A 26,586-nucleotide genomic window follows, 5' to 3' on the forward strand; every position below is an offset into this window, starting at 1 on the left:
ACGCCACGGCGCGACACAAGGATGACCTGGGCTCTGTATAATGAAGATTAGCAATAAGTAATCCTTTCAATATCTTTATTCTCAAAACTATTTAACACACAGTATCAGTAAAGATGCAGAAAACCAATTGTTGACCCTGCTGAACAGTGCTTATGTATTTTGTTTCATTCTGTATACTAACAGCCTTACTACACGCCTGCCGAAAGCAGGAGAAACTATACATGGCCACAAGTTTTTTATTGGATTTGGAGGAAAGGGAGCAAACCAGTGCATCCAGGCAGCCCGACTTGGAGGAAAGACAGCGATGATTTGTAAGGTGAGTCTGTAATTTACTATAAATACTAAACCATTTTTACCCACAATCCCAATGATTTTGGTATGAGCTCTGACACCGCCGTCTGCCATGAGGTTAACAAGATTTGTAGGCGCATCCGCATGGAATGGGGTCATTGTTAGCAACGTTAGTGACGTCAACACTTCTCCTGAACTTAAACTATTTTCAGCTTTGAAATGAATCACAAAGACAAAATTTATTTCTAATTTATTCTTTTGTGCGAGTAATTTATTAGATATACAAGGCATTGTATATTTAATGATGATGACTAATGTTGAATGCATATAATGTGTCGCTTCTTGAAATGCACTTCCATGTAATCATTTGTTCTGCTTTTCAAGCCATTTATCTTAGAAACACTAATAACAAAATAACATATTTGTATGCTACAATTAATTCCAGAGATGTTCAGAATTCTTAATTATTTCTTTAAACATACACAACACAAGATTTATGTTGAAAACCATACACTTAGAATGCGAAAACTGTTGACAGACTTAGCCAATTTCTTACATTTGGCATTTGTTTTTTTTTAAACCACAGTGAAAAAGCAAGTTAAAATCCTCCATTTTGTTTCATTGGTTCCTTTAGGTTTTTTTATTACTTCACCCAATTTTGTGAAATTGGCAAAGTGTAAATGCCAGGAATTAGCCTAATGGCAACACAAAATTAAATCTTAAACAAAATAGGTGGCTAGTGAAAGAATAATATACTTTTTTTTTTAGGTCTTGCCTAAAATCAGCTTAAGCTGTTTTGCCAGCCTCATCTTTTCCCAAATAAAAAATGTATATAAGGGTTTTTTATCAGTTGTGCTGCTCAAATGCCACTCAGATTATGCTCCCTTCAACCTTAGTACCCAACATAGAACACTGGTTCAAAGAACCATTGTAAATATTGATTTTGAGTGACTATAGTTTGCTTGTGTACCCATGTACATTCATTTGAAAACTAGTTCCTTAATGTTAAACATTTGAAGGCAATCATAATTACCAATTACTATATTGACTATATTGACCTATATTCAATTACCTATATTGACTCGTTATCATATGCCGCTTTGCCATTTTCATGATTCCTATAGAAAACAAACACATAGCATTCAAATAGCAAAAGTATGTATTTAAATGTATATGTTGAAGTCACAGACCCCCAGCTTTGTTAAGACCACTCGCATCTTACTCGAGAAGGATGCCTAGTAACCTCTTGATGTACTGCAGCTTCATTAAAGAGATATCGAGGCGTTGGCATCTGACTCGTGAAGGAAATCTAGTAACAACACGAGAGGTACAGCTAGTAACCATTTGAAGTACTCCAGCATTGTGAGAGAATGTTAAGGATTTTTGCATTTGACTCAAGAGGAACCTTTATTAATGACTTCCTAAGGTACTGCAGGTTAGTGAATATTTTGCTAGTTTCAAGAAAAATACATATATATATATATATATATATGTATATATATATGGTCACTGAAAACACAAAGGTTACAAGTGCGTCATAGTTAGGAAACAGAATTCATAGAAATTCACTTAAAAAAACCAAAGGTTACAGAGTTGTTATAGTTAGGCTCACATTTTAAACATACAAAACCATAGAAATTCACCTGTTATAGTTCGTTATCTCAAGTGATATTGTGTGCCCTAAAGTAACTATAACTCACGCCCTTGCCATGCACAGTTTTTTCATCAAACATTTGCCTGCAAATATTACATTGATATTACCAATGATGTTATCAAAGTTTGTGTGGTAATTAGCACTGCATGTTCAAATCTCCTATGGGAATTAACATGGGAAACACAAGTTTTTTACCTCCACCCTTTTTTCGGCCCCACTTGACAGAAAACCCCAAACTTTCCTTGCATAACAAGAATCACCGGCACACTTAAAAAAAAAAAAATGTAGAGAAGATTAATCAAACGGTGCGAAAGATATAGGCAAGTCAAAAATGCATTTTATATGGAAACATAGGGCCTGATAATGACATTAGCAGATGGGATACTACGTCACAAACATGATGGATATCCTGTCTGCCACATTACAAGTTCCATTATATCCTATGGAACTTGTAAAACAGAAGGCGGGATATCCGTCACGTTTGTTATCCCATCCGCCAAGGTTGTAATCAGGCCCATACTCCTAACTATAACTACCTACTGGCAACTGCCAGTAGCTAATATACACACACATATACTTATACACACACACCCCACACTCCCAGGAATCAGCAAGGCTAGCTCAAGATATTGCGGCTAGACCTGAAGAGAGAGGGGATAGTTGGAGTTTTGCTGGCTGGCAAGTCTCCGCGTACTTTCATCTTCTAATGCCGATAAATACAGATTCTGGATCATATCTTCGCATTGGAAAGGATCAGAAGGATCCATGTGCACAAAAATCAGCAAACCTAGCTCGAGATATTGTGATCAGCCTTAAAGTGGTAAAATATAGTTGGATTTTTTTCCTGACTGGCAGTGCTTGTTGTACTCTCCTTCTAAAGATGATAAAGGCAGATTACGTATCTTATATCCGCAGTGGGAAAGATCATCATGATGGAGCCAGGTGCCCAGTAATCAACAAGACATTGTAGCCAGACTTAAAGTAGTAAGTGGTTTAGGAAAAAAATAAACTGTGCCTATAGGGCCCAGGCCAGAGTTTTTGGATGAACAAGACAGGCAAGGCTGTGTTGTTCCAGGGCAAACATGAACTGGAGTATCCGCCAGACTCAGTCAACACACTCTGCTGGCTGGAGCAGATATTTAGAGAAGTTGAATTAAGAGTTGTCTACGACAGGTAATGACACCTTCTGACTACTATTGATTCAGATCCAATGCCTCTTGCAAAATGTGGAAGCAGAGTTAATGGGGGCTAGAGATGGAGGTTGAGAGGGTGAGTGGAAGGATCAGAGAAGATCTAAAGAAAAGTTTCCTTGTGGAGACATACACATATAAGGTGTTTATTTTCGCAAAGGCCTATAGGTTAGAGAAGAGCTGGCCTAAAAATTGAACAGAATGAGCACTTCTAAATCTGAATAATTTTGCTGCCGATGGTAAATCTCCTTTCACCACATTGTCTATTTTATCCTTTAGTGTCATTCACTACTTATAAAGAAAGTGCAGGTTGTCTACGAGTAAACAAAAAGAACAGATGATGGATGTAATGCTGAAAAGTGCAAACATTCACCCCCAGTCACAGATGTGGGGTTAACCCATCATATTTTAGCTCACCATGCCACCCCAGTTTGGACCCAGCCAAATGCAATTCAGTCTTGACCCTGCTCCATATTGGAACAGTCCAGCCCGAACTAGCAGGCTATTTCCTCCCTGGACCTGAAACAAGCATCCTGGGACCTTTTTCAGGATATCCCCCCTCATCAGCTAGGCTAGCTCAAATCCAGAGGCACAGTGAGCATGGGGCCCACATCTGGGCATACCCTACTAGGAGTTAACTCCATAACGTCAAGTGGATGCCTCCTTATGTGAACTAGAAACAGCAAGAGTCTCTGCGATCTAAGAAACGTTTTGGGCTCACTTGGAGAAGTGAGGATAAAAGGGTAACACGAGGCACGCAGGTTCACTCTTGTGCTGTCAGGTCAGCAGCCTATTACCTCTTGCTCTGTAGAGGCAGCAACCTACTAAGTGCTTCGTTCCGCACCTTCACTTGTGCAGGGCACCAGCCTGGCTTGGATCTGAGCCATGACCTGACTAGGGCTTGTTCGCCTTGGGAATCTTTGAGAGTTTGAGAGGATACTATCATTCAATTCATTAGGCTGTGCCCTCGAAAGTGCTGTGCTTGTCTTGGGGGATATTTTCTTTTTTATGGGGTCTGTTTGTGGCTACTTCCCAACTTTGTGAGGGCTGCAAGGAGCAACCAGTGGGGAAACTACATCCAGCATTTGCTGCAACATTCGTGTAAGTTTGCTTGCATTATCTGTGGTGGAGAGTCAAGACTTCAGCAACCCTAGTCCATTCCAAGCCCCAGACTTTCCTATGTGTGACTGCCAGAAGTCCTGGGCATGTTTGGCGATGGAGTACTTGCCTCACTGATGAGGCATGTGTAGGATGGCTGCAGCCTGATCTGCTATGCAAATGGGTGAGACTGTCCACAGGGCAATCAAAAAATAAATCTGACTGCCTACATGTCCCTATCCAAATATGTTCTGTGTTCTGTTCCTCCTATGAAGGTGGCTGACACATCACGATGTGACCATCACCCCACTGACAAGCCCATTTCAAGCTTCCGGGAGGGTCATGTTGGCCTATAGGGCAATCTGGCAGTACCCGATGAGTTGGTCGGACAGGTCAGTGCAGGCACCTTTTTTTGTCTGTTTGTGGGCCTGTTTAATGGTCTGCTGGTTCGGTTTTTATTGTTGATTTCCCCATTATTACCATAAACATTGTCTGCAGCAAGCACAAATGCATGCAGTCTCCCATACCTTGTGAAAAACCTGTACACTGTTGTAGGAAGCTGGCTCTGTATATACTATATCAAAGTGAGATATAGTGTGCACAGAATCCAGGGGTTACCCGGAGGCTAAAATAGATAATACTAATGCTCTATTTGGGGTAGTGTGGTCGAGCAGTTAGGCTTATCAGAGGGTAGTGCAAACATTTGTTGTACACACACAGACAATAGAAGAAGCACACACTCGGTGACTTAACTACAGACCAATATGATTTTATATAAAAAAATATGTTTTGTTAATTTATTTCTAGAACCACAAGATTCAGGTAAGTACATAAAATAAAAGGTACTTTGCATATATATGATCAGGACTTTGAATAGAATCAACAATGTAAACAGTTTTTCTTAAAATGGCAAAAAGCTGTATTAAAAGTGGGCAGTGCATTTTTCAACAGTTCCTGGGGGAAGAAAAGATAGTACAGTTTTGCAGGTAAGTATACAACTTACAGTTCTTATCGCCGGGGTTTAGGTAGTCTGTCATTGGGGGTTCAAGTTAACCCCAGACACCCACCACCAGCATCACTGGGCCAGTCGGGTGCAGAGGTCAAAGAGAAACCAAATTAACTTGGGCTCCTATGGAGATAGGTGTCACTCAGAACTTGGTCTGCTGGCAGGTAAGTGCCTGTGGGTTTGGAGGGAAGACCAGGGGCGAATTAGAAGAGCACTGGAGGGGCCATAAGAAGGCACCAAACACACACCCTCAGCAGCACAGGGGTGGCCGGGTGCAGGGTGCAAACGGGACGTCAGGTTTCCAATGCTGGTCTAGGAGGAGACCCCCGGGGTAACTCAGAGGCTGCAGGCGGGGCCTGAGTGGGTGTCTCAGGCACACCACTGGTCGGGCAGGGAGGAGAGCCGCCTGCTGAACGATGAGGCATCGGGGTCGGTTTCTCCAAGGCCTGGGGGCTGTGAGAGCAGTGTGTTCTCCAGGCGTCAGATATCTTCGTCCGGAGCTCATGGTCAGTGGGGTCCTCGGGATTCCCTCTGCAGGCGTCGTCGTGGTTGGGTGGAGAGGTCAACCCAGGGTGGGCACTTGCTCGCAATCGCCTGGGGACTCTCTCTTGCTGGATGGACCACCTGGGCACGGGCCGTGGGCATCAGGTGCATAGGAGTTAAGACTCACGCATCCGGAGTGAGGTAAGAGTCCTTGGTTGTAGGTTTGTTCAGACAGAGCCGCTTTCCTCTGGAGTTCTTGGTCCTTTTAGGTGCAGGGCAGTCCTCTGGGGTTGGCAGATGTCGCTGGGCCTTCTTCTTTGCTGGGGGTTTCAGCTTAGCAGTCCTTCTCCTTCTTGTAGGTCACCAGGAATCTGGTGAGCTGGGTTCAGGGAGGCCCTTAAATCCTAGATTTAGGGGCATGTTAGGGGTCAGAGGGCAGTAGCCAATGGCTACTGTCCCTGAGGGTCCTTTGGGGCGGGGGCGCATTCCTATCCCTATTGGTCCCTGTCCTCCATACAAGATGGAGTATTCTGCAGGGAGGGGGTCACCTCAGCTCTGGACTCCTTAGGGGTGATCCTGGCTAGGGTGGTCACTCCTCCCTGTTTTCCCGCCGGACTTGCCGCCAAAAGTGGGGTTTTGTCCGGGGGGGGGGAGGGGGGGTGGGCATCCCCACTAGCTGGAGTGCCCTGGGGCACTGTAACCCGAGGCTTGAGCTTTTGAGGTGTTACAGTTCCTGCAGGGGGAGGTGTGAAGCACCTCCACCCAGGACAGGCTTTGTTTCTGACCACAGAGTGCATAAAGGCACTCACCCCATGTGGTCAGAAACTTGTCTGAAAGTGGCAGGCTGGCACAGACCTGTAAGTCCTACGCTAGCAGTTGGGCTATTATACAGGGGGCATCTCTAAGATGCCCTCTGTGTGCATTTTTCAATAAATCCCACGCTGGCATCAGTGTGGGTTTATTGTTCTGAGAAGTTTGATACCAAACTTCCCAGTTTTCAGTGAAGCCATAATGGTGCTGTGGAGTTCGTAATGACAAACTCCCAGACCATATACTCAATTTGGTTACACTGCACTTACAATGTCTAAGAATGGACTTAGACACTGTAGGGGCATATTGCTCATGCAGCTATGCCCTCACCTGTGGTATATTGCACCCTGCCTTAGGGCTGTAAGGCCTGCTAGAGGGGTGACTTACCTATACCACAGGCAGTGGTTTGTGGGCATGGCACACTGAAAGGGGTGGCATGTCGACTTTGTCTTTTTCTCCCCACCAGCACACACAATCTGCAAGACAGTGTGCATGTGCTGAATGAGGGGTCCCTTAGGGTGGCATAATACATGCTGCAGCCCTTAGAGACCTTTCTTGGCCACAGGGCACTTGGTACCATGGGTACCTTTTACAAGGAACTTAACTGTGTACCAGGGCTATACCAATTGTGGAAATAAAGGTACCGTTTTAGGGAAAGAACAGTGGTGCTGGGGACTTGTTAGCAGGGTCCCAGCACACTTTAAATGAAAATTGGCATTAACATTAGGCAAAAAGTGTGGGGGGGGTAACCATGCCAACAGTGGCACTTTCCTACACAACCCTCCCCCTCCCAAAACGAAAGAGGATGAGATTAACCTTTCCCAAGAGAGTCTTCATAGTCTAATTGGAAGAACCTGGGAAGTTAATCTGCATTGGCATGGGCAGTCCCTGGTCTGTGTACCACTATAAAGTCCATTCCGTGTAGGGATATGGACCACCTCAAAATTTCAGGGTTCTCACCTTTCATTTGTATTAGCCACCTGAGAGGTCTGTGGTCAATTTGAACAACAAAGTGAGTGCCAAACAAGTATTGCCTCATCTTTTTCAGGGACCAAACCACAGCAAAGGCGTCCCACTCAATGGCACTCCAACGCTGCTCCCTGCAGAGTAACCTCCTGCTAATGAAAGCAACAGGCTGGTCAAGGCCATCATCATTGGTTTGGGACAGGACTGTTCTTATCCTATATTCAGAGGCATCTGTCTGCACAATATACTGCCTAGAATAATATGGAGCTTTAAGGACAGGTGTAGAGCACATTGCTTCTTTCAGGGTGTCAAAGGCATTTTGACAGTCAAGGGTCCAGTTTACCTTCTTTGACATCTTCTTTGAGGTCAGTTCAGTGAGGGGAGTCACAATAGACCCATATCCCTTCACAAACCTCCTGTAGTACCCAGTCAAGCCAAGGAATGCCCTGACTTGAGTCTGGGGTTTTGGAGCTTCCCAGTCCAGAATTGTCTGGATCTTGGGTTGTAAAAGTTCCACTTGGCCTCCACCTACAAGGTAGCCCAAGTATATAACTGTGCCCTACCCTATTTGGCACTTAGATGCTTTGATAGAGAGGCCTGCAAAACCTTCCCCAGGTGGACCAGGGGAATAGCCAGCCTCCAGGTGAGAGCAACAGTGTGCCCAGAGCAAACCCTTTTTCTCTCTCTCCCCCTTTCTTGTTTTGTCATCCTGTCCTTATGTGCATTAGCATCATCTGGCGGAGGAGCAGAGGCACCAGTGACAGAAGGAGCTGCATCCCACAGGACCCTGGAGGCAGAGTCCACTGACGCTGAGAGCACCAGTGGGACAGAGGGCGAGGGGAGCACCACGGCGGAGACTGGAGGGGACAATACAGACTCTGACACCTCCTCCGATGGGAGCTCCCTGGTGGTGGCAGACACCTCTGTGACTACCCCAGCTGCAGATTCAGCCGCCACCTCTGTACCAGCACCGCCCTCTCAGTAGCCTCCTCAGTGAGTTGCTTGTACCCGCTCACCAAGGAGGGTGGGCATCTCCTTCGCCCCAGGCACCTCAGGCCCTGCCCCAGTGAGCCCTGCTGCCCTGAGTGAGGAGGCTATTGACCTGAGATCCATCTCTGTAGGGCAGTCACCCATTGTGAATGCCATCCAGGGGCTGGCAGCCCAGATGCAGAAATCTAATGCATTCCTGGAGGGCATTCACAGTGGATTGGCAGCCCAACAGAGATCAATCAAGGCTCTGGCCTCCTCTCTGATGGCAGCCATTGTCCCTGTTTCAACTGTCCCCCCTCCAACTTCCACTTCCTAGTCCCATTCTCCTCAACCCCAACCCATCCCAAGCAGACGAGCATGCACACAAGACAACACCCAAGAGTGTCACAGGGAAACACAAGCACCACACTTCATCCCACAGGCACTCACACAAACACCATTCATTTGCAGACACAACAACATCCACTATCTCCACTGTCTCCCCTGTCTCCCCTGCTCCTCTTTCACCTCCCACCCAGTTACGTCCACACTCACACCTGCATCAATATCCACTACCAGCATCTTCACCACACCAAGCAGAAAACACACCTCACTGGCAGACACCTCCACAACATCCATGCACATGTCCCCTTTGTCCTCTCCCACCATGGCTGTCCCCCTCCTAAAGTACACATACACAAGCACTCAGACACCCAACAGCCATCCACCTCACAACAGCATACAGCACATGCACCTGCACCTAAATCCAGCAGACAAACACCTCCAACAACCACTCTCTCATCCTCCGCTCCCATTACTTCTCTCTCTTCCCACCCCAATGTCCCTAAAAAGCTTTTTCTTTCCCAGATTGACCTCTTCCCTACCCCTCCACCCCCCGTCCTGCATGTATGGGCAGGGAAGCAAGGACCCAGCCAACCACCTCAGCCAAACATTCCACGGGCCCAGTGGTAGCAGCACCTACTTGTGGTGGAAAGGATTCCAGACCAACAATACTGAAGGGGAAGGAGCCTGCACCAGCCACAAAGAAGGGGGAGGGGCTGCACTACATACAAAAAAGGGAAAGGAGCCTGCACCAGCTACAAAGAAGGGGAAGGAGCCTGCACCACCTGCAAAAAAAGGGGAAGGAACCTGCAGCAGCAGCTGTCACAGAGTCCCCACCGCCAGCCGTGGTGGGTGCAGAGGCTGAGCAGGGCTGCTGTGCGGCCATCCCCCTCCAGAACCAGTGGGCAAGTCACCCACTCCAGAGACTCTGGCCTTGCACTCCCCAAGACAGAGCACAGGGCATGTTGCCCCCTCCAGAACCAGTGGGCAAGTCACCCACTCAAGAGACGGTGGCCTTGCACTCCCCAGGACCACGCACAGGGCATGTTGCCCCCCTCCAGAACCAGTGGGCAAGTCACCCACTCGAGAGACTGTGGCCTTGCACTCCCCAGGACCAAGCACAGTGCATGTTGCTCCCTCCAGAACCAGTGGGCTTGTTTCCGCATCCGGCTGAGGTCCCCCCCTCCGAGGTGCCTGCCTATTTGCCAACTGATGCCCCTGCAGTGTTCTCTCTGTATTGGGGCAGGATTTAAGTGGGGTCTTGGACTTTACCCTGTGGCCATGTGGGCCCTGTGAACTATGGACTGGGCAGTGTCCCTTTTTCATACATGTGTACAGATCTGTTTAGTGTGTAAATCGGATTATTGAATTTATTGTTGGACTGATTACAATCATTTTCGTAAATTCCTGTTGCCTTCCCATTATTCTTGAGATTTTCGTGGTCAAATTGTTTTTGTTATGCATATGGTTGTGTGTATGGTGTGTGTGTGTGCCGGGTGTGTGTAGTGCGTGTGTGTGTCACTCTCGTTTTCCTCCCGCCCTCGCTCGTGTGCTAGGTGGCTGTACTCACCGTCGTCGCCTTCGCTGGCGTTGGTGTTCTGGATGGAGCATGACGTAGAAGATCATCGGGAAAACTTGCAGTTCGGTTTCCATGGCGTCGTAGTTCTTCCCTGTGTCTCCAATGGTGAGTCCTTTGACTTTTGTACTCTGTTTCTGCCAGGCTTTTGATGGCATTGGTACCGCCCCGGAAAAGGAGGCTGTTTGGTGAAACAAAATATGGTGGGTGGTACTTTGTCTTCCACTTGGTTGTAGGCGGTTACCGCCGTGGTGACTGTTGTTTCCGCCCTGGTGGTCAGTATGGTACATTGACTGTCTATTGGAGATATCACTGCCATGGTCATAATCTGGTGGTAGTTACTGCCAGCCTGTTGGCGGTATTACTGCCACTTTATCACCCACCGCCAGAGTCGTAATTAGGGCCATAGTGTGCACAGAGTCCAGGGGTTCCCCAGAGGCTTAACTAAAATAGATAATGTACACCAAACCCTGGATGTGATATGGGCTACAACATTGTAGTAAATAAAACTATCAGAGACAAACTTCCTAGTACATGAAGTCAGGCCCACAGTTCTGCACGTTTTCCTGACTTTATTTTTTTAAAGTTTACATATGGCAATCAATATACTTTTTTACATTTATGATGACTTCATCCTTTGATTTTTCACCTGTGTTCCTTGTAATCCCCAGTGCATTTCAAGGTGTCCACCTGTTCCTCGAGGATATAACGAGGCTGCAAGAATCCCAGTCCAGGCTTGGGTTGCCTGGTGGTAGACGCATTCTAGATCAGGAAGTCAGGATGCTAAGGGGGTTTTGCCTACAGACTTGAAATCTATGGGTTTATTGCTACCTTCAGAAACTGTATTTGTAAACTTGTCAAGAGCCTCAGGGATTACAGCGAGTCAAAGGCAGAACTGTATGTTTATGTTCGCATATCATGTTATCCAATCTTTTGTTCTTGGTATATACAAAGTTCAAGAATTCAGATGCAATAACTAATAAATGTAATAGCTCTGACTTCCTTCACCAGTCCTTGGCAGAGCCTCATTCTATTGCTAGATGGAAGAATCACGTTGTTCGTGAAAATAAATAGGATTGAGACCCTAGACTAGAAGATCAGGAAAGATTTACTTAGAAATGTTTAAATTTTGTTTCTAAAATCAGAGGTGTTGGAGATGCTTCTGGTGTGTAGACCTATGGTTTTCTCAAGACACGGAGGGAGCAGCGCCAGGCAGGACCGCATGGGAGAAACCACAAGTGCGTTCTTTTGAAACTTTCAGGACCTTTGCCTGTAGTACTGAAGAAGAGTGTGCATGATGACCAAGATGGTGAGGAACAACATGCATCACTTATTCCTATACTCCACCCACTGTGCCTATACTCCACCCGCTGTGCCACCTGAAGCCCATGATGAGTCGTCGTTATGGTGGGATATGTTATCACTACGGTGTGTCCCAAAGATATGTTTCCCATTGCATTTTGCAGTGTCTTCGGCGACCCGTCTGATATTTTGAAAGATTCATAAAGATGCCTTTTTAGGCCACTTACTTTAGCAATAGCAGATGTGCAGTGACTTAAAATTATATGGTCAAACAATATTGGATATTTATGTATATTGGATATTTTTTCCAATGGACTATGGAAAAAAGCTTTGATTTATTAAAGACTTCAGGAAGTCATATGGAAGAGGAACTGGAATATTTAACCCACTTGAACTAAGATTTGTTGAAGGAGACCACAGGGCCGGAAGACTGAATTTAATCATCTGGTAACCATGGCTTAGGAGAGGAAATGTTATTTCCCACATGCTTAGAGTTAAGGTGGAGCCTAGACAGGGTTGCTGGGGCCCCGTAAATGTCAGTCTGACTGGATGTCTTGTTGGAGGTGTGTGCGTTGGAACCTAAAACCATTCACTGTATAGCCTGTTTTGAAATGACACTCAAATACAAGGCTCAACAGAAAACCTGCTGTAATAAAGCATTACGGTTACCTGTTAACCCCTTTGCTGCCAGACCTTTTCCCCCTACTGTGCCAAGCATTTTTTGGGGCTATTTGGGGTAGTTCGTGCTTAGGCCCTCATAACTTTTTGTCCACATAAGTTATCCACATCAAATTTTCGTCCTTTTTTTCCAACATCCTAGGGATTCTAGAGGTACCCAGAGTTTGTGCGTTCTAGTGGTGGAGACCAAGAAAATAGCCAAAATACAGCTAAAATTGGTTTTTTGGGGGAACAATGAGAAAAAGGTGCTGCAGAAGAAAGCATGTGCTTTTTCCCCTGCAAATGGCATCACCAAAGGGTTTGCAGTGCTAAAATCACCATCTTCCCAGCTTTCAGGAAACTTGAAACACAAAAACAAATTTTTCAACACAATTTTGTCATTTTATTGGGACATACCCCATTTTTACTATTTGTTGTGCTTTCAGCCTCCTTCCAGTTGGTGACAGAAATGGGTGTGAAAACAGTGGTAGATTCTGGACAGCTAAACATTTCTGGAAAGTAGACAAAATTCTGAATTTAGCAAGGGGTCATTTGTGTAGATCCGTCAAGGTTTTCCTACAGAAAGTAACAGCTGAAATAAAGAATTATTGAAATTGAGTTTGAAAAAACAGCCATTTCTGTCCACGTTTTCTTCTGTAACTTTTTTCAGCTTTGGCAGATTCTTGAAAGCAATATACCGTTACGTCTGCTGGACTCTTCTGGTTGTGGGGATATATAGGGCTTGTAGGTTCATCAAGAACCCTAGGTACCAAGAGCCAATAAATGAGCTGCACTTTGCAATTTGTTTTCATTGTATACCAGGTATACAGAAATTCATTTGGTAAAAACCAGAGTGAAAATTGGTATCAAAGAAACCTTTGTATTTCCAAAATGGGCACAAGACAAGATGTTGAGAAGCAGTCGTTATTTGCACATCTCTGAATTCGGGGGTCCCCATATTAGCATGTGAATTACAGGGCATTTCTCAAATAGAGTTCTTTCTTACACACTGTCTTACATTTGGAAGGAAAAAATTTAGAGAAAGACAATTGGCAATAACACTTGTTCTTCTACTCTGTGTTCCCCCAATCTCCTGATAAAAATTAAACCTCACTTGATAAAATCACATTTTTACATCGAAATTTGACATGTAATTTGGAAAGTGCCTAGCTGTGGATTTTGGCCTCTTGCTCAGTCGGCACCTAGGAAAACCTACCAAACCTAGGCATTTTTCAAAACTAGACACCTAGGGAAATCCAGAATGGGGTGACGTGTGGGGCTCTCACCAGGTTCTGACACCCAGAATCCTTTGCAAACCTCAAAATGTGGCAAAAAAACACTTTTTCCTCACATTTCGGTGATGGAAAGTTCTGGAATCTGAGGGGAGCCACAAACTTCCTTCCACCCAGCATTTCCCCAAGTGTCCCGATTAAAAAACGATGGTACCTCACTTGTGTGGGTAGGCCTAGTGCCTACAACAGGAAACGCCCCTAAATGCAACATGGACACATCACATTTCTACATTGAAAATGTATCGTTTTTTTGGAAAGTGCCTAGCTGTGGAATTTGGGATGTAGCTCAGCGGGCACTTAAGGAAACCTACCAAACCTGAACATTTTTTAAAAGTAAACACCTAGGGCAGTGGTTCCCAACCTTTTGACTCCTGAGGACCCCCACTGAATCACTACTAGAAGCCGGGGACCCCCAAGCAATTTGTACACTTTAAATTTCAAACATTAAAACAGTAATTCGCACAAAATACATAAACAAGTACACACCAAACAAATACTCTAATTGCTAATTATATAATTATTTTATATTGAACAAATATGGAAAAATCTAAACATTTTAATGGGAAGGTTGGTGCTGCATCTTGGCAACTAACCTTTCAATATTTGGTTTTGTTTAGGAAGGCTGAATCCTCAGGTCAGATTCTACATCTCTCAGGCGATTTCTGTTTTTATTTTTTAGGTATATAAGATCTGAGAAAGCTTTTTTCACATAAATGTGGTGGGGAATGGAAGTAAAACCACAAGAGCCTCTCATACCGCCATAGCCTTTCAGTCACATGTAATTCATTTGTTATATAGCACCTCTCATACCACTGTAGGGTGTTGGTGCACTTTACCGGGGACTACAAGGTGCAGGATTTACATGTCATCAACACTGGTAGGCATTTTCTAAGAGGGCTTGGTCTGGAAAAGCACAAACTCAGGTTTCAGAACATAACAGTGGTTAGTGTTGACTTTAATAATAAGAATGTATTTCTACGAAAGCAAACCCTTTTTTTAGCAGCATAAGGATAATAAGCGACTGGGAAAAACAAACTTTCTAATTTGTGCCATGCAATTTGCATGCAGCTCTTTGATGGCAGTTCATAGCTCACTCTGCTATGTTATGATTGTAATTTATAAAGTGCATAGTAACAAAAGAATCTCTGTAACAAAAGCAGTAACCCACTGTGCTAGGCACATAAAATACTGTTCTTTGCAGCAGGCATATTAACCATCTGCGCTACCTTAGATGAGTCAAAACTTCCACTAGACAAAACTCCCATCTTGCTCCAGCAGGTTCATTAATCACCAGATTTATCTTGATGCTTTTATGTTCTCTGGAAAGCTGATGGTTGTACACTGAACTTTGAGGGCTTTTACACTGCTGCACAAATAAAAACACACACGTGTTACTGTTAGAGGCCCCAGCTGGAGAAGTGCTTTCTCCCGGCCCAGGACCTAGGGGAACCCAGGATAGGGTGACATGTGGGGCTCTCACCAGGTTCTATTACCCAGAATTATTTGCAAACCTCAAACTTTGGTCAAAAAAACACTTTTCCCTCACATTTCGGTGATGGAAAGTTCTGGAATCTGAGGGGAGCCACAAACGTCCTTCCACCCAGCATTCCTCCACATCTAGCGATAAAAATGGTACCTCACTTGTGTGGGTAGCCCTAGTGCCCGCGACAGGGAATGGTCCAAAACACAACATGGACACAACAAAATTATCTATTACAAAACTTCCTGTTTTTGCAAGGGGGGCACCTGCGTTTTTGGTCCTGGACTCGCCAGCCATCCAGGGAAACCTACCAAATCCAGAAGATTTTGAAAACTAGACACCTGGTGGAGTCCAGGGAGGTGTGGCTTGCGTGGATCCCCCAACATTCTCTTACCCAGACTCCTCTGCAAACATAAAAATGTGCTTAAAAAAGCACATTTTCCTCACTTTTCTTTGTAGGATCACTGTACCGGCACAAATTTCCTACCATCCAGCATTCCCCTCGGTCTCCCAAGTAAAATTATACCTCACTTGTGTGGGTGCCCAAATCAGAGTCAGCCTGAAAATGTATTAAAAAAATTGAGCCTATCAACTCCCTTAGCAACTCATTTTGATGTGTCCGTTGTGTTTTGTCCCCTTCTCTGTCGTGGGCACTTGGCCCACCCACACAAGCGAGGTAGCATTTTTATCTGGAGACTGGGGGTTAACAGTGGGTGGTATAAGTTTCTGGTTTATTTTTGCTTCTGGAAGAATTTGGTACAGAAATGCAGGAAAAATGTGTGATTTTAGTCACATTCTAAAGTTTACAGGGCATTGTGGTTAAGAAACTTGTTGGGATCCACAAGAGGCACACCACCCTGTACTCCACCTGGTGTCTAGTTTTCGAACTAATCTAGAGTTAGTACTTTTTCCCTAGAGAAGAAGCATGCACACTACCAAGACTCCTACATCTGTGATGTTCCAAACTCTCAAATTGTGAAAAGAAACGCCCTTAGGTTATGCTAAAAAGACCCCTCACCCACCAACATAGTTGGTGGCATGCTTCATCATTGGGGTCCCACCCGAGAAACCTTGCATGTCACGGGTGTGCTTCGACGCCGGATTATCGCGGATCGGGTTTTTTAATTTTTTTAATTTTTATCACACATACTGGTTGCATTTGGCACAAGGGTGAGTGATGGTTCAATAGATCAAATTTTATTAACAAGTGATTTCACAAAAATGAAATGCACTGTTAATAACTGAAAGGCCAAAAAATGGAACTAATGATTTGCAGCTCGTGAGCTGTAAATACACGACAAGGCACCAACCGCTTTCCAGTCCATTCACAAACCTTTCATACGTGACATGCACAAGACCATTCACACTGCTAGCTGCAGGCCCAGCACATTACAATACTCACATCAACAAACAGCGCCATTTAAGGGCCCATCCCTTTCATACACCCACGTCTGACACAGCAATCACACCAGCTGACGGAGTCTGTGGACTGGCGTTTGGCTAGCAGTGTGCTGTAGTGGCCAACAGCAAGTCACTATTTACACGGCCAGCCAAGCGCCACTTCTCGCACACCGCCAGCCAAGCGCCACTCCACGCACACCGCCAGCCAAGCGCCACTCCACGCACACCGCCATAACTTTTTTTTTTAACAAAAAAGAAAACACTAAGTATAAGTAAGTACAAAACTACAAACACTAATGCTCTAGCTATATACACGACAGTAATGCCAACTGTGAAACTGAACAAAAAATATAGAACTGGCAGTTTACGTTAACACTCACAGTAGTTCCCAGTAATTCTTTTGGGTGTGGTAACTTCTGAAACAGCCGGGCCCAGTAGCCTAGGCTTAGAAGGACAATCAGGGCAGTACATACAAGTCTCCCTTCGGATACCTCTTCGGGCACAGACCCTACATTTCTTAGTGGGAAAGTCATTTTTGGGCGTGGGAGGAATGAGATCAGGAAAGTGATGATCTTTCAATCTAGACATATCCTCCACCACTGCTTCTCTAAGAACTCTTGCCTGTTCCACCACAACAAAGCTTTCTATCAGAGACTCCTGAAATTGAACAAATGTCATCTTTGACTCAGGAGAACAATCCTTGAACACAATAGAAGCATTAAAAGTTGCTAAATGAAAGAGATGTATAGCCAACTTTTTATACCAAACATAAGCCTTACGAACAGCAGTGTAAGGTTCCAACCTGTGATCTACTCTATCTACACAACCCATGTGCTTATTGTAGTCTAAAATGCATGCAGGTTTGCGCACTTCAGCAACCTGACCCCTAACAGTCACAGGGGGACGTACGCTCATCATCGATGGTAGTCAGCATGTAGACATCCCTCCTGTCTGCCAATTTCACAGCCAGTAGCTCATCATTACGCAAGGCACTACACTGTCCCCTCTCAAGTATTTTACACACAAACTCCCTTGGATAGCCTTTACGGTTAGAGCGGATTGTGCCACAAGCAACAGTGTCCACTTTGAACAATTCCCTGAACAATTGCACTCCAGTGTAGAAGTTATCTAGGTACAAATAGGGACCTTTGTAAAATAGTCGTCTACCAAGTTCCCACACATTTTTCTTACTAACTCCAAAAGTGGATGGACAACCAGGGGGGTCAATACTGGAATCCCTACCAGTGTAGACCCGGAAATTATAAATATATCCTGTACTACTTTCAGACAGCATATACATCTTAATTCCATACAGTGCCCTCTTGCTAGGAGTGTACTGCCAAAAAATAAACGTCTCTTGAACAGGACCAAAGACTCGTCCACAGCTATTTCTTTCCCTGGAACATAGACCTCTGTAAACTGATCTACAAAATGATCAAGGACAGGTCTAATCTTAAAAAGACGGTCAGAATCAGGGTGATCTTGTGGCAAGGCTAAAGCATTATCAACAAAATGCAGCATCCGAAGAAGAAGCAAATACCAATTAAGACTCATGGTTGGAGGAAATATAGCTGTTGCCATCAAGGGACTAATAGACCAATATGTAGACAGTGACAGCTTCCTTATTAACCCCATCAAAAAAGTTAAAGCCAAGAACTTTTTCAACTCTTCCAGATTTGTGGGATCCACCGGGTAGCTGTAGGGTGGCCTAAGTCTGGCACCATTGTCCCTCAAATACTGTTCAGCATACAAATTAGTCTGCTCAACAATCTCTCCCAAAAATACATCATCCATAAACAACTGAAAGAAATTGATGGGCAAAAAAAACTTTCCATATTCACTCTACATCCCGGGAGACCAGTAAAGGCTGGCAACTCTGGCTGCTCCATGTTTGTGGTGACCCAGAGTTCAAGTCTTCCAATGGGAAGCCTTTCTGCCCCAGGCTGCTGCACTATTGGCACATCAGTGTCTTCAAGTCTTCCAATGGGAAGCCTTTCTGCCCCAGGCTGCTGCACTATTGGCACATCAGTGTCCTCCTCTAAAACACGCACATCATCCGCACTGAGTGGTTTCCTCATCAGATGATTCCTCTCAGACAGAAAATTCACTGCCAGAATCTTGCACTTTCTTCAGTGCCTCGGATGCAGAGTCAGTGTCATAATCGTGGTCAGAAGACGACTCAAAAAGCACACTAACAACCGGCTGAGCCGTCACTCCGCGGCTAGCCATGATCCTTCCTGAGAAAAGTGACTTGACAAATGCACCACCAACAACCAGCACTGTGGAAAAAAATAATAGACAAAGTGTGGCTTTATCACAAAGAGTTATGTACTCAAAAACGATACCACTCACTTGCCTGAAAAAGCTAAACTCACCAGCAACTACTCTGCACAGACACAGCAAGCACCAATAATATCCCACTAAAAAGAAGAAAAAAAAATACACATAAGAAAACACAAATATCATGCACAAATCTAAGGACAATTTCACACACCATCCTGCATTTAGTACACCAGTTACAAAAATGTCATTGATGCATTGCAACAATCCTCATTTGGAGTAAATTGTTTTTCTTACCTAAAACATGCAACTGCGCAAACTGCAGGTCAACCACTGCCAAAACCTCAAGGAGTCACAGCAAAGGAATCAAAAGCTTTCAACCATAACAAAAAGGAGAGATAAAGTGTTATAATCACAAATGCAAATACTTTGCCAGTTGACAAACACCCCGCTACCAAACATTTAGAAATTTTCCCTAGTTTCTAGTGGTTTCTGCCCCGCTTGGGGTCAGATGGGCCTAATAAAAATAGGCTGATCTGCCCCCTAAGAAAAGTAACTTGACAATTGTGCCAACAACAACCAGCACTGTGAAAATGAGTAATAAACAAAGTGTGGCTTTATCACAAAGAATTATGTACTCAAAAACTATACCACTCACTTGCCTGCAAAAGCTAGACTCACCAGCAACTACTCTTCACGGACACAGCAAGCACCAATGATATCCCACTAAAAAGGAAAAAGAAAAGAAAATTACTCATAAGACAACACAAATATCATGCACAAATCTGAGGACAATTTCACACACGATCCTGCATTTAGTACACCATTTACAAAAATGTGATTCATGCAGGGCAAAAATACTCATTTGGAGTAAATAGTTTTTTCTTATCCAAAACATGCATCTACGCAAACTGCAGGTCAACCACTGCCAAAACCGCAAGGAGTCACAGCAATGGAATCAAAAGCTTTCAACTAGAACAAAATGGAGAAATAAAGCGCTATAATCACATATGCAAATACTTGGCCAGTTGACAAACACCCCGCCACCAAATATTTAGAAATTTTCCCTGGTGTCTAGTGGTTTCTGATCCCCCTTGGGGGCAGATGGGCCTAAAAAAAAATAGGCTGATCTGCCCCCAAGGGGGGCAGAAATGCCCAACAGTTATGTGCCCAGTATGGGGGAGTGGACCCTTGGCCAAGGGGCCGCTCCCACACAAAACAACAGAAACTAAAATAATCCCTGGCACCTTAGTGGCTTCTGTCCCCCTTGCGGGCAGATGGGCCTAAAAAAATAGGCTGATCTAAATGGCCAACAGTCATGTGCCCCTTTGGGGGGCGACCATTGCCCAAGGGACCACCCCCACACACAAAAAAAGCAAAAGAAATAAATCCCTGGTGTCTTTGTGGCTTCGTTCCCCCCTCCCCCTTGGAGGCAGATGGGTCTAAAAATAATAGGCCGATCAAATGGGCAACAGTCATGTGCCCCCTTTGGGGGACGACCCTTGCCCAGGGCCCCCCCCCCTCAAAATAAAACTGAAACAAAAATAATCCCTGGCGCTGTAGTGGTTTCGTAAAGAAAATAGGCTGGTCTAAATGGCCAACAGTCAATGCCCTCTTTGGGGGGTGACCCTTGCCCAAGGGGCCGCCCCCCACACAAAAAAAAAACAAAAGGAAAAAATCCCTGGTGTCTTTGTGGCTTTTGCGCCGCCTTGGAGGCAGATGGGCCTAAAAATAATAGGCCGAGCTGCCCCCAAGGGGGGCAGAAATGGGCAACAGTCATGTGCCCCCTTTGCGGGCCAACCCTTGCCCAAGGGGACCCCCCCTCAAAAAAACTGAAACAAAAATAATCCCTGGCCCCTTAGTGGTTTCTGCCCCCCTTAGGGGCAGATGGGTCTAAAACAAAATAGGCTGATCTAAATGGCTAACAGTCATTGCCCCCTTTGGGGGGAGACCCTTGCCCAAGGGGTCGCCCCCACACAAAAAAAACAAAAGAAAAAAATCTCTGGCCTCTTTGTGGCTTCTGCCCCCCTTGGGGGCAGAAGGGCCTAAAAATAATAGGCTGATCTGCACCCAAGGAGGGCAGAAATGGCCAACAGTCATGTGCCCCCTTTGGGGGGGCGACCCTTGGCCAAGGGGCCGCCGCCCACACAAATAAACAGAAACAAAAATAATCCCTGGCGCCTTATGGATTCTGCCCCCCTTGGGGGCAGATGGGTCTCAAAAATAATAGGCCGATCTGCCCCCAAGGGGGACAGAAATGGCATATAACAATATGCCCCCCTAAGTGGAGCGGCCCTTGCCCAAGGGGCTGCTCCCCACAACAGAAATAGACACAAAAATAAATCCCTGGTGCGATCGGGCAGCAGGAATGCTGAAGGAGACATTGAGGGAAAGGAAAAGCTCTTTTCCCCGATGCCTCCTTTGGAGGACCCCAACCCCCCTTTCGTCATCCCCACCCCCGCGGTCACAGGAGAAACACACCGTTTTCTCCTTCGCCATTTGCTTCCAGCACGTCTGGCAGCCTCTAATGAAGTCAGCGCGCAGGGTACTCTGACGTCATTATATGTCCGGGGGGAGGTGGATGGGGGTGGCAGCCGAAGCACTTCCGCTGCCATCCCTTCTCGGGGGTGTAGGTAGGAGACCCACCGAGGGAGCGCTAGCGCTCCCCCCATGGGCCAGTATCAGAACTTAATGGTTACGTCTGTGACACAGCAGACAGACATAACCATTACGTCCACGGCACCGAAGACGTTAAGCCTTGTGACAATAGCCACAAAGAAAACCATAGACAGCCAAACAAGAAGGTACCTCCTAACAGCAACTCCTGAAGCTGTAGAGCACAAATCCATGGAATAGGCAGATATACAGGCCTATATGTATATTAGTACCCTAGACTGGTAACATGCCCGTTTAGTGCCAATGTGAGTATAAGAACAAAGCCACTAAACATTCATTACATCCCTGATTCCCTGTAGAATTACAGAGAACACAATCTTCATCACTGCATGATAGAACTGGTGAAGGATCTGACAGCTGGTTTCAAATCCAAGCAGGCATCACTAAAGAGGATCTTTTTCGCAGTCATGATTTAGTTTCACTTTCTTTATTGAAGTAACATAAGAGGTCACACATATAAACCAATATGTTTGCCAGCTCAGCTGTTGATAATACACTGGTTATTAAAATATATTCCAGCCTCGTTGTCAAGATAAAATGAATACTTCATAATATCTGTGCCAGTGATGATCACATCGTTTGTTTATGTTTTCTGCAACCTCTGTTGTTTTTCTTATTTGAAACACTTTCACCTAAAGGCTACGTGTGCCCAAGATTCTGGGCCTTATTTAGATTTTGGCTGACAGCATACTCCTTCGAAACTTGATGGATATCCCACTTGCTGTATCATAAGTGCAATAGGCTATAATGCGCTTGTAATATGGTGGACTGGACATCTGCTGCTTTTGTGATGGAGTATCCCATCTGCCAAACTCTAAATAAGGCTCTCCATCTTAATAGGTCGAGCTGAGCACCATTTGCATCCACATTTATTTTGGGTATTTGTCAATCCTTAATGCTGGTGATATAGGATTGAATGATTTTATGTTAAATACGTGATACTCAATATCTTGACCAAATTACCCGTTCTTCTCACTTGTCCTGCAAAATGTTTCCAGAAATTGGTGTTTTTTGGGTGCGTTTCCTCCGTGCACCACATTTGTGCCAGTTCTCTCCACCACTAAGCGGATGTGCGTTAATGTACGCTATGGACTTGTGTCTTTTCCTCTCCATCTCACTGATCCAGCTCTTTCAACGTATCTTGTTTCCCAGACTCAGTCTCAGTGTCCCTGTCTGTGTGATCTGCTAAAATACCCCACAAAGACATACAGTTAGAAAATGAATGCGGTCTGTGAGATTGTTAACCTAATTGAAACCCAAAACTTGTCTCCAATCTAAATATTGTTGTTAAAAACATTCCCTCATTCTGTTCTAATCCTAATACTCTCCCCCCCCAGTATCGAAATTTCTTCCCTCTACCCTTTTTAGGTCGAGCATAGCAGCGCTAAGCGCTGCTTTTCTGACGGATGTACCTGGGCTTTTAAACACGCCCATCGCACTCCCATCACTATCACTTGTTTGTGGGCTTGCCCTTCAAAATTCCTTTGTTTTTGTTGGTAAATGCTTTACGTTTGTCCCTCCTTGGGCGGTTTTCTTACAGCCTTGGCCATCGACCCTGTTACAAGTATAATTGCACTTTTGCCAATAACTTTGACTGCGAGCGAACTTCTTTTTCTTTTTGTGTCTCTCCTTGGCGCGCTCGCTCATGGTGGCCATGGCGCTTTGAATCAGCTGACTTATGTCAACTGTTTTATTTTTTATTTTCAGTTTGTGTGGCAAGAAAAGTCCAATTAGGAATTTACAACGCTAATAGCTCTAACTCGAGCAAACACGAGACCCACTGCATTGCAAATGCTTATTGTAAAGTGTGATAACACCTGCCAACAGATAACTAGCCCTATCACTAAGGCCAACCCTAATATTTACCGGTAACCTATCTCTCCCCCTAATTCTAGTCCAAGCCCTAATCATAACCTTGGGCTGAATCCTTACCGTTGTCCTTCCCCTAAATGGAACCCTAACTTGAGCACTTCTCCTGGCCCTTAATCTCGCCCTAGCCCTTTCCCCAATTAAAACTTAACATGTTAAATCAGAAATACTTTTTAAACCGTTTCAAACTCTAAGCCCTCTCAGATTTTCTTTAACTTTTTGTTTTCAATCTACCTTCTTCTAATTTAAAATGTTTTCTAATGATTTCATTCAAATCTTTGACCTAATGCCCCCAAGAACATATATAAACCTCCCACAGAACTAATTTAGCAGATTGTAAATTCCATTTTACCTGGCCGAATTATCCCATGCTCAGATACTATTTTCACATGTTTGATGTTCAGTGTCAGTGCTTATTCAGGACTGCTGGTCATTTTGTGCATCAGGTTTAGGGGCGTGGGATGCTTTCTGAATGGAGCCCATTATTAAAATCCCGTGCAGTGCAGTGAGACGTGCGGGTCGTTGCGCGTGCTGAGTCCTGCGTGCTGAATCCTGCACTTCCTGTTTTGTTCCAGTCTCATGACTTCCTCCCCCGGCACCCACTCCCTCGGCTGCCTGCCAGGGTTGGCCTTGTTCGAGAATCTGCAGGGATACTTTTATGATGTCTGGCGCTGTTAATACTGAACAGGGGATTATACGAAAGGTAAACAAAGCTTCCAGGAAGCACCAGCTTCACTCTTGGCAACAGACTTGTTTTGGACAATTTCGAAACCAGTTAAGTGTCTGATAAAAAGCAGTCGTAAAACTTTAGTGCTTATTGGGGCTTGAGAGAAACACAAAGGAGACAAAACTTGCGGCCTAGCTTGTGTTTCAGGCTGCTTGGAAGCGAAACAACAGAATTTATGAAGAGACCTCAAAATAAAAGGGCCTGGTGACTGCAAAACAGGGACTGCTGAGGAGTCCTGGACAAGTCTTGAACTAGATAAGGCTATCACAAGCCACTTAGGAGTTGTGCGCCCAGGGGCAGGATTAATGGTCCATATCCGGCACTTTCATATTACGTGCATACTGTTATGTAAGCATTTATGCAAAAAATAAGAACATCAGTGATCACTTTTAGCGACTCGTAGACTGATTTTGGCTGAATTTAGGGTCAGATGTACAAAGCTATTTAGCTGTGGGAAATCCTGCGATTTGCTAAAACACAGAGGGGGTCATTCTAACAGGCTGGCGGTGCCCCGCAGGGCATTCTGACCGCGGCGGTTCGGCCGCGGTCAGAAGTGGAAAACCGGCGGTCTCCCGCCGGTTTTCCGCTGCCCTTTTGAATCCGCCATGGCGGCGCAGCGCGCTGCGCCGCCATGGGGATTCAGACACCCCATACCGCCATCCTGTTCCTGGCGGTTCGCCCGCCAGGAACAGGATGGCGGTATGGGGTGTCGTGGGGCCCCTGGGGGCCCCTGCAATGCCCATGCCAATGGCATGGGCACTGCAGGGGCCCCCGTAAGAGGGCCCCACAATGAATTTCACTGTCTGCACTGCAGACAGTGAAATTCGCGACGGGTGCCACTGCACCCGTCGCACCTTCCCACTCCGCCGGCTCCATTCGGAGCCGGCGTCCTCGTGGGAAGGTAGTTTTACACTGGGCTGGCCGGCGGCCTTTTGGCGGTCGCCCGCCAGCCCAGTGTAAAACCCAGAATACCCACAGCGGTCTAATGACCGCGGTGCGGTATTCTGGCGGGGGAACTCTGGCGGGCGGCCTCCGCCGCCCGCCAGAGTTAGAATCACCCCCAGAGTTTGCAACTAGTAAATAACTTTTTATTATCTAGTAACCCCATTTTAAGTACAGTACAGTAAGTGGTTACTGTAGGAAGGTGCCTCTGTTTATACTGTTTCAAAGTGAGAGATAGTGTGCACAGAGTCCAAGGGTTCTCCTTAGATGTTGATAGTGGCAAAATTAGATAATACTAATGCTCTATTTTGTGGTAGTGTGGTCGAGCAGTAGGCTTATCAGAGGGTAGTGCTAAGCATTTGTTGTACTCACACAGGCAATAAATGCGGAACACACACTCAAAGACTTAACTCCAGGCCAATAGGTTTTATATAGAAAAATATCTTTTCTTAATTTATTTTAGAACCAAAAGATTCAAGATTTGAGGTAAGGACATAAAATGCAAGGTACTTCACACAGGTAAGTATAGAACTTTGATTTAAAACAGTAATACACACAGTTTTGGTTAAAATGGCAATAAGCTATTTTAAAAGTGGACAGTGTGCAAAAATCAACAGCTCCTGGGGGAGGTAAGTTTGGTTAGGTTTCTCAGGTAAGTAAAGTACTTACACAGTCAGTCTCCTTGGACATAGGTAGCCCACCATTGGTGGTTCAAGGCAACCCCAAAGCCACAGCACCAGCAACACAGGGCTGGTCAGGTGCAGAGGTCAAAGGAAGGCCCAAAGCACATAGGCGCCTATGAAGAACAGGGGTGCTCCGGTCCTAGTCTGCTTACAGGTAAGTACCTGCGTTCTCGGGGAGCAGGCCATGGGGGTGTTGTAGAGCACTGGGGCAGGGACACACACACAAGCCCACAAAACACACCCTCAGCGGCATAGGGGCGGCCTGGTACAGTAGATAAAGTAGGCATCGGGTTTGCTATAGAAAGCAATGGAGGGACCCAGGGGTCACTTAGGCGATGCAGGCAGTTCACAGGGGGCCTTCTCGGGCCAGCCACCGACTGGGCTAGAATGAGGGCTGCCTGCTGGTCACTCCTGCACTGGTAGGTGGTTCCTCTCGGTCCTGGGGGCTGCGGGTGCAGTACTTGGTCCAGGCGTCGGGTTCCTTTGTTACCAGGCAGTCGCGGTTGGGGGAGCCTCTGGATCCTCTCTGTAGGCGTCGATGTTGGGGTGCAGGGGGGTCAACTCAGGGTGTCCACGTCATTGGAGTCACCTGGGAGTCCTCTCTTCGGTGTTTGTTGTCCTGGACTCGAGCCGGGCGGGTCAGGTGCAGAGTGTGAAGACTCACGCTTCTGGGGAGAAGTGAGAGTCTCTTTAAAGTTGTTTCAAAGTTGCAAAGTTGTTGCAGTTTCTGAAAGTACCACTGTTCTTGTGAGTTTTTTGGTCCTTTAGGTGCAGGGCAGTCCTCTGAGCCCTCAGAGGTCGCTGGTCCCGCTGGATGCGTCGCTGTGCAGGTTCTTTGAGTCTGGAGACAGGCCGGTAGGGCTGGGGCCAAGTCAGTTGGTGTCTCCGTCGT

The 26,586-nt window shown here is 45.6% G+C and overlaps 1 protein-coding gene across 2 annotated transcripts in view; it reads left to right on the plus strand.

The window, feature by feature from the left end:
* The window catches only part of RBKS (ribokinase), a 381,325-nt gene that overhangs the window by 72,454 nt on the left and 282,285 nt on the right, over nt 1-26,586 (plus strand). For both annotated transcript variants that reach the window (XM_069236222.1, XM_069236223.1), the window contains exon 2: nt 184-316. In XM_069236222.1, the coding sequence (XP_069092323.1) occupies nt 184-316 (133 nt within the window). The remainder of the gene's footprint in view (nt 1-183; nt 317-26,586) is intronic.

The sequence above is a fragment of the Pleurodeles waltl genome, chromosome 5, assembly GCF_031143425.1.
Source record: "Pleurodeles waltl isolate 20211129_DDA chromosome 5, aPleWal1.hap1.20221129, whole genome shotgun sequence".
Lineage (NCBI taxonomy): Eukaryota > Metazoa > Chordata > Amphibia > Caudata > Salamandridae > Pleurodeles > Pleurodeles waltl.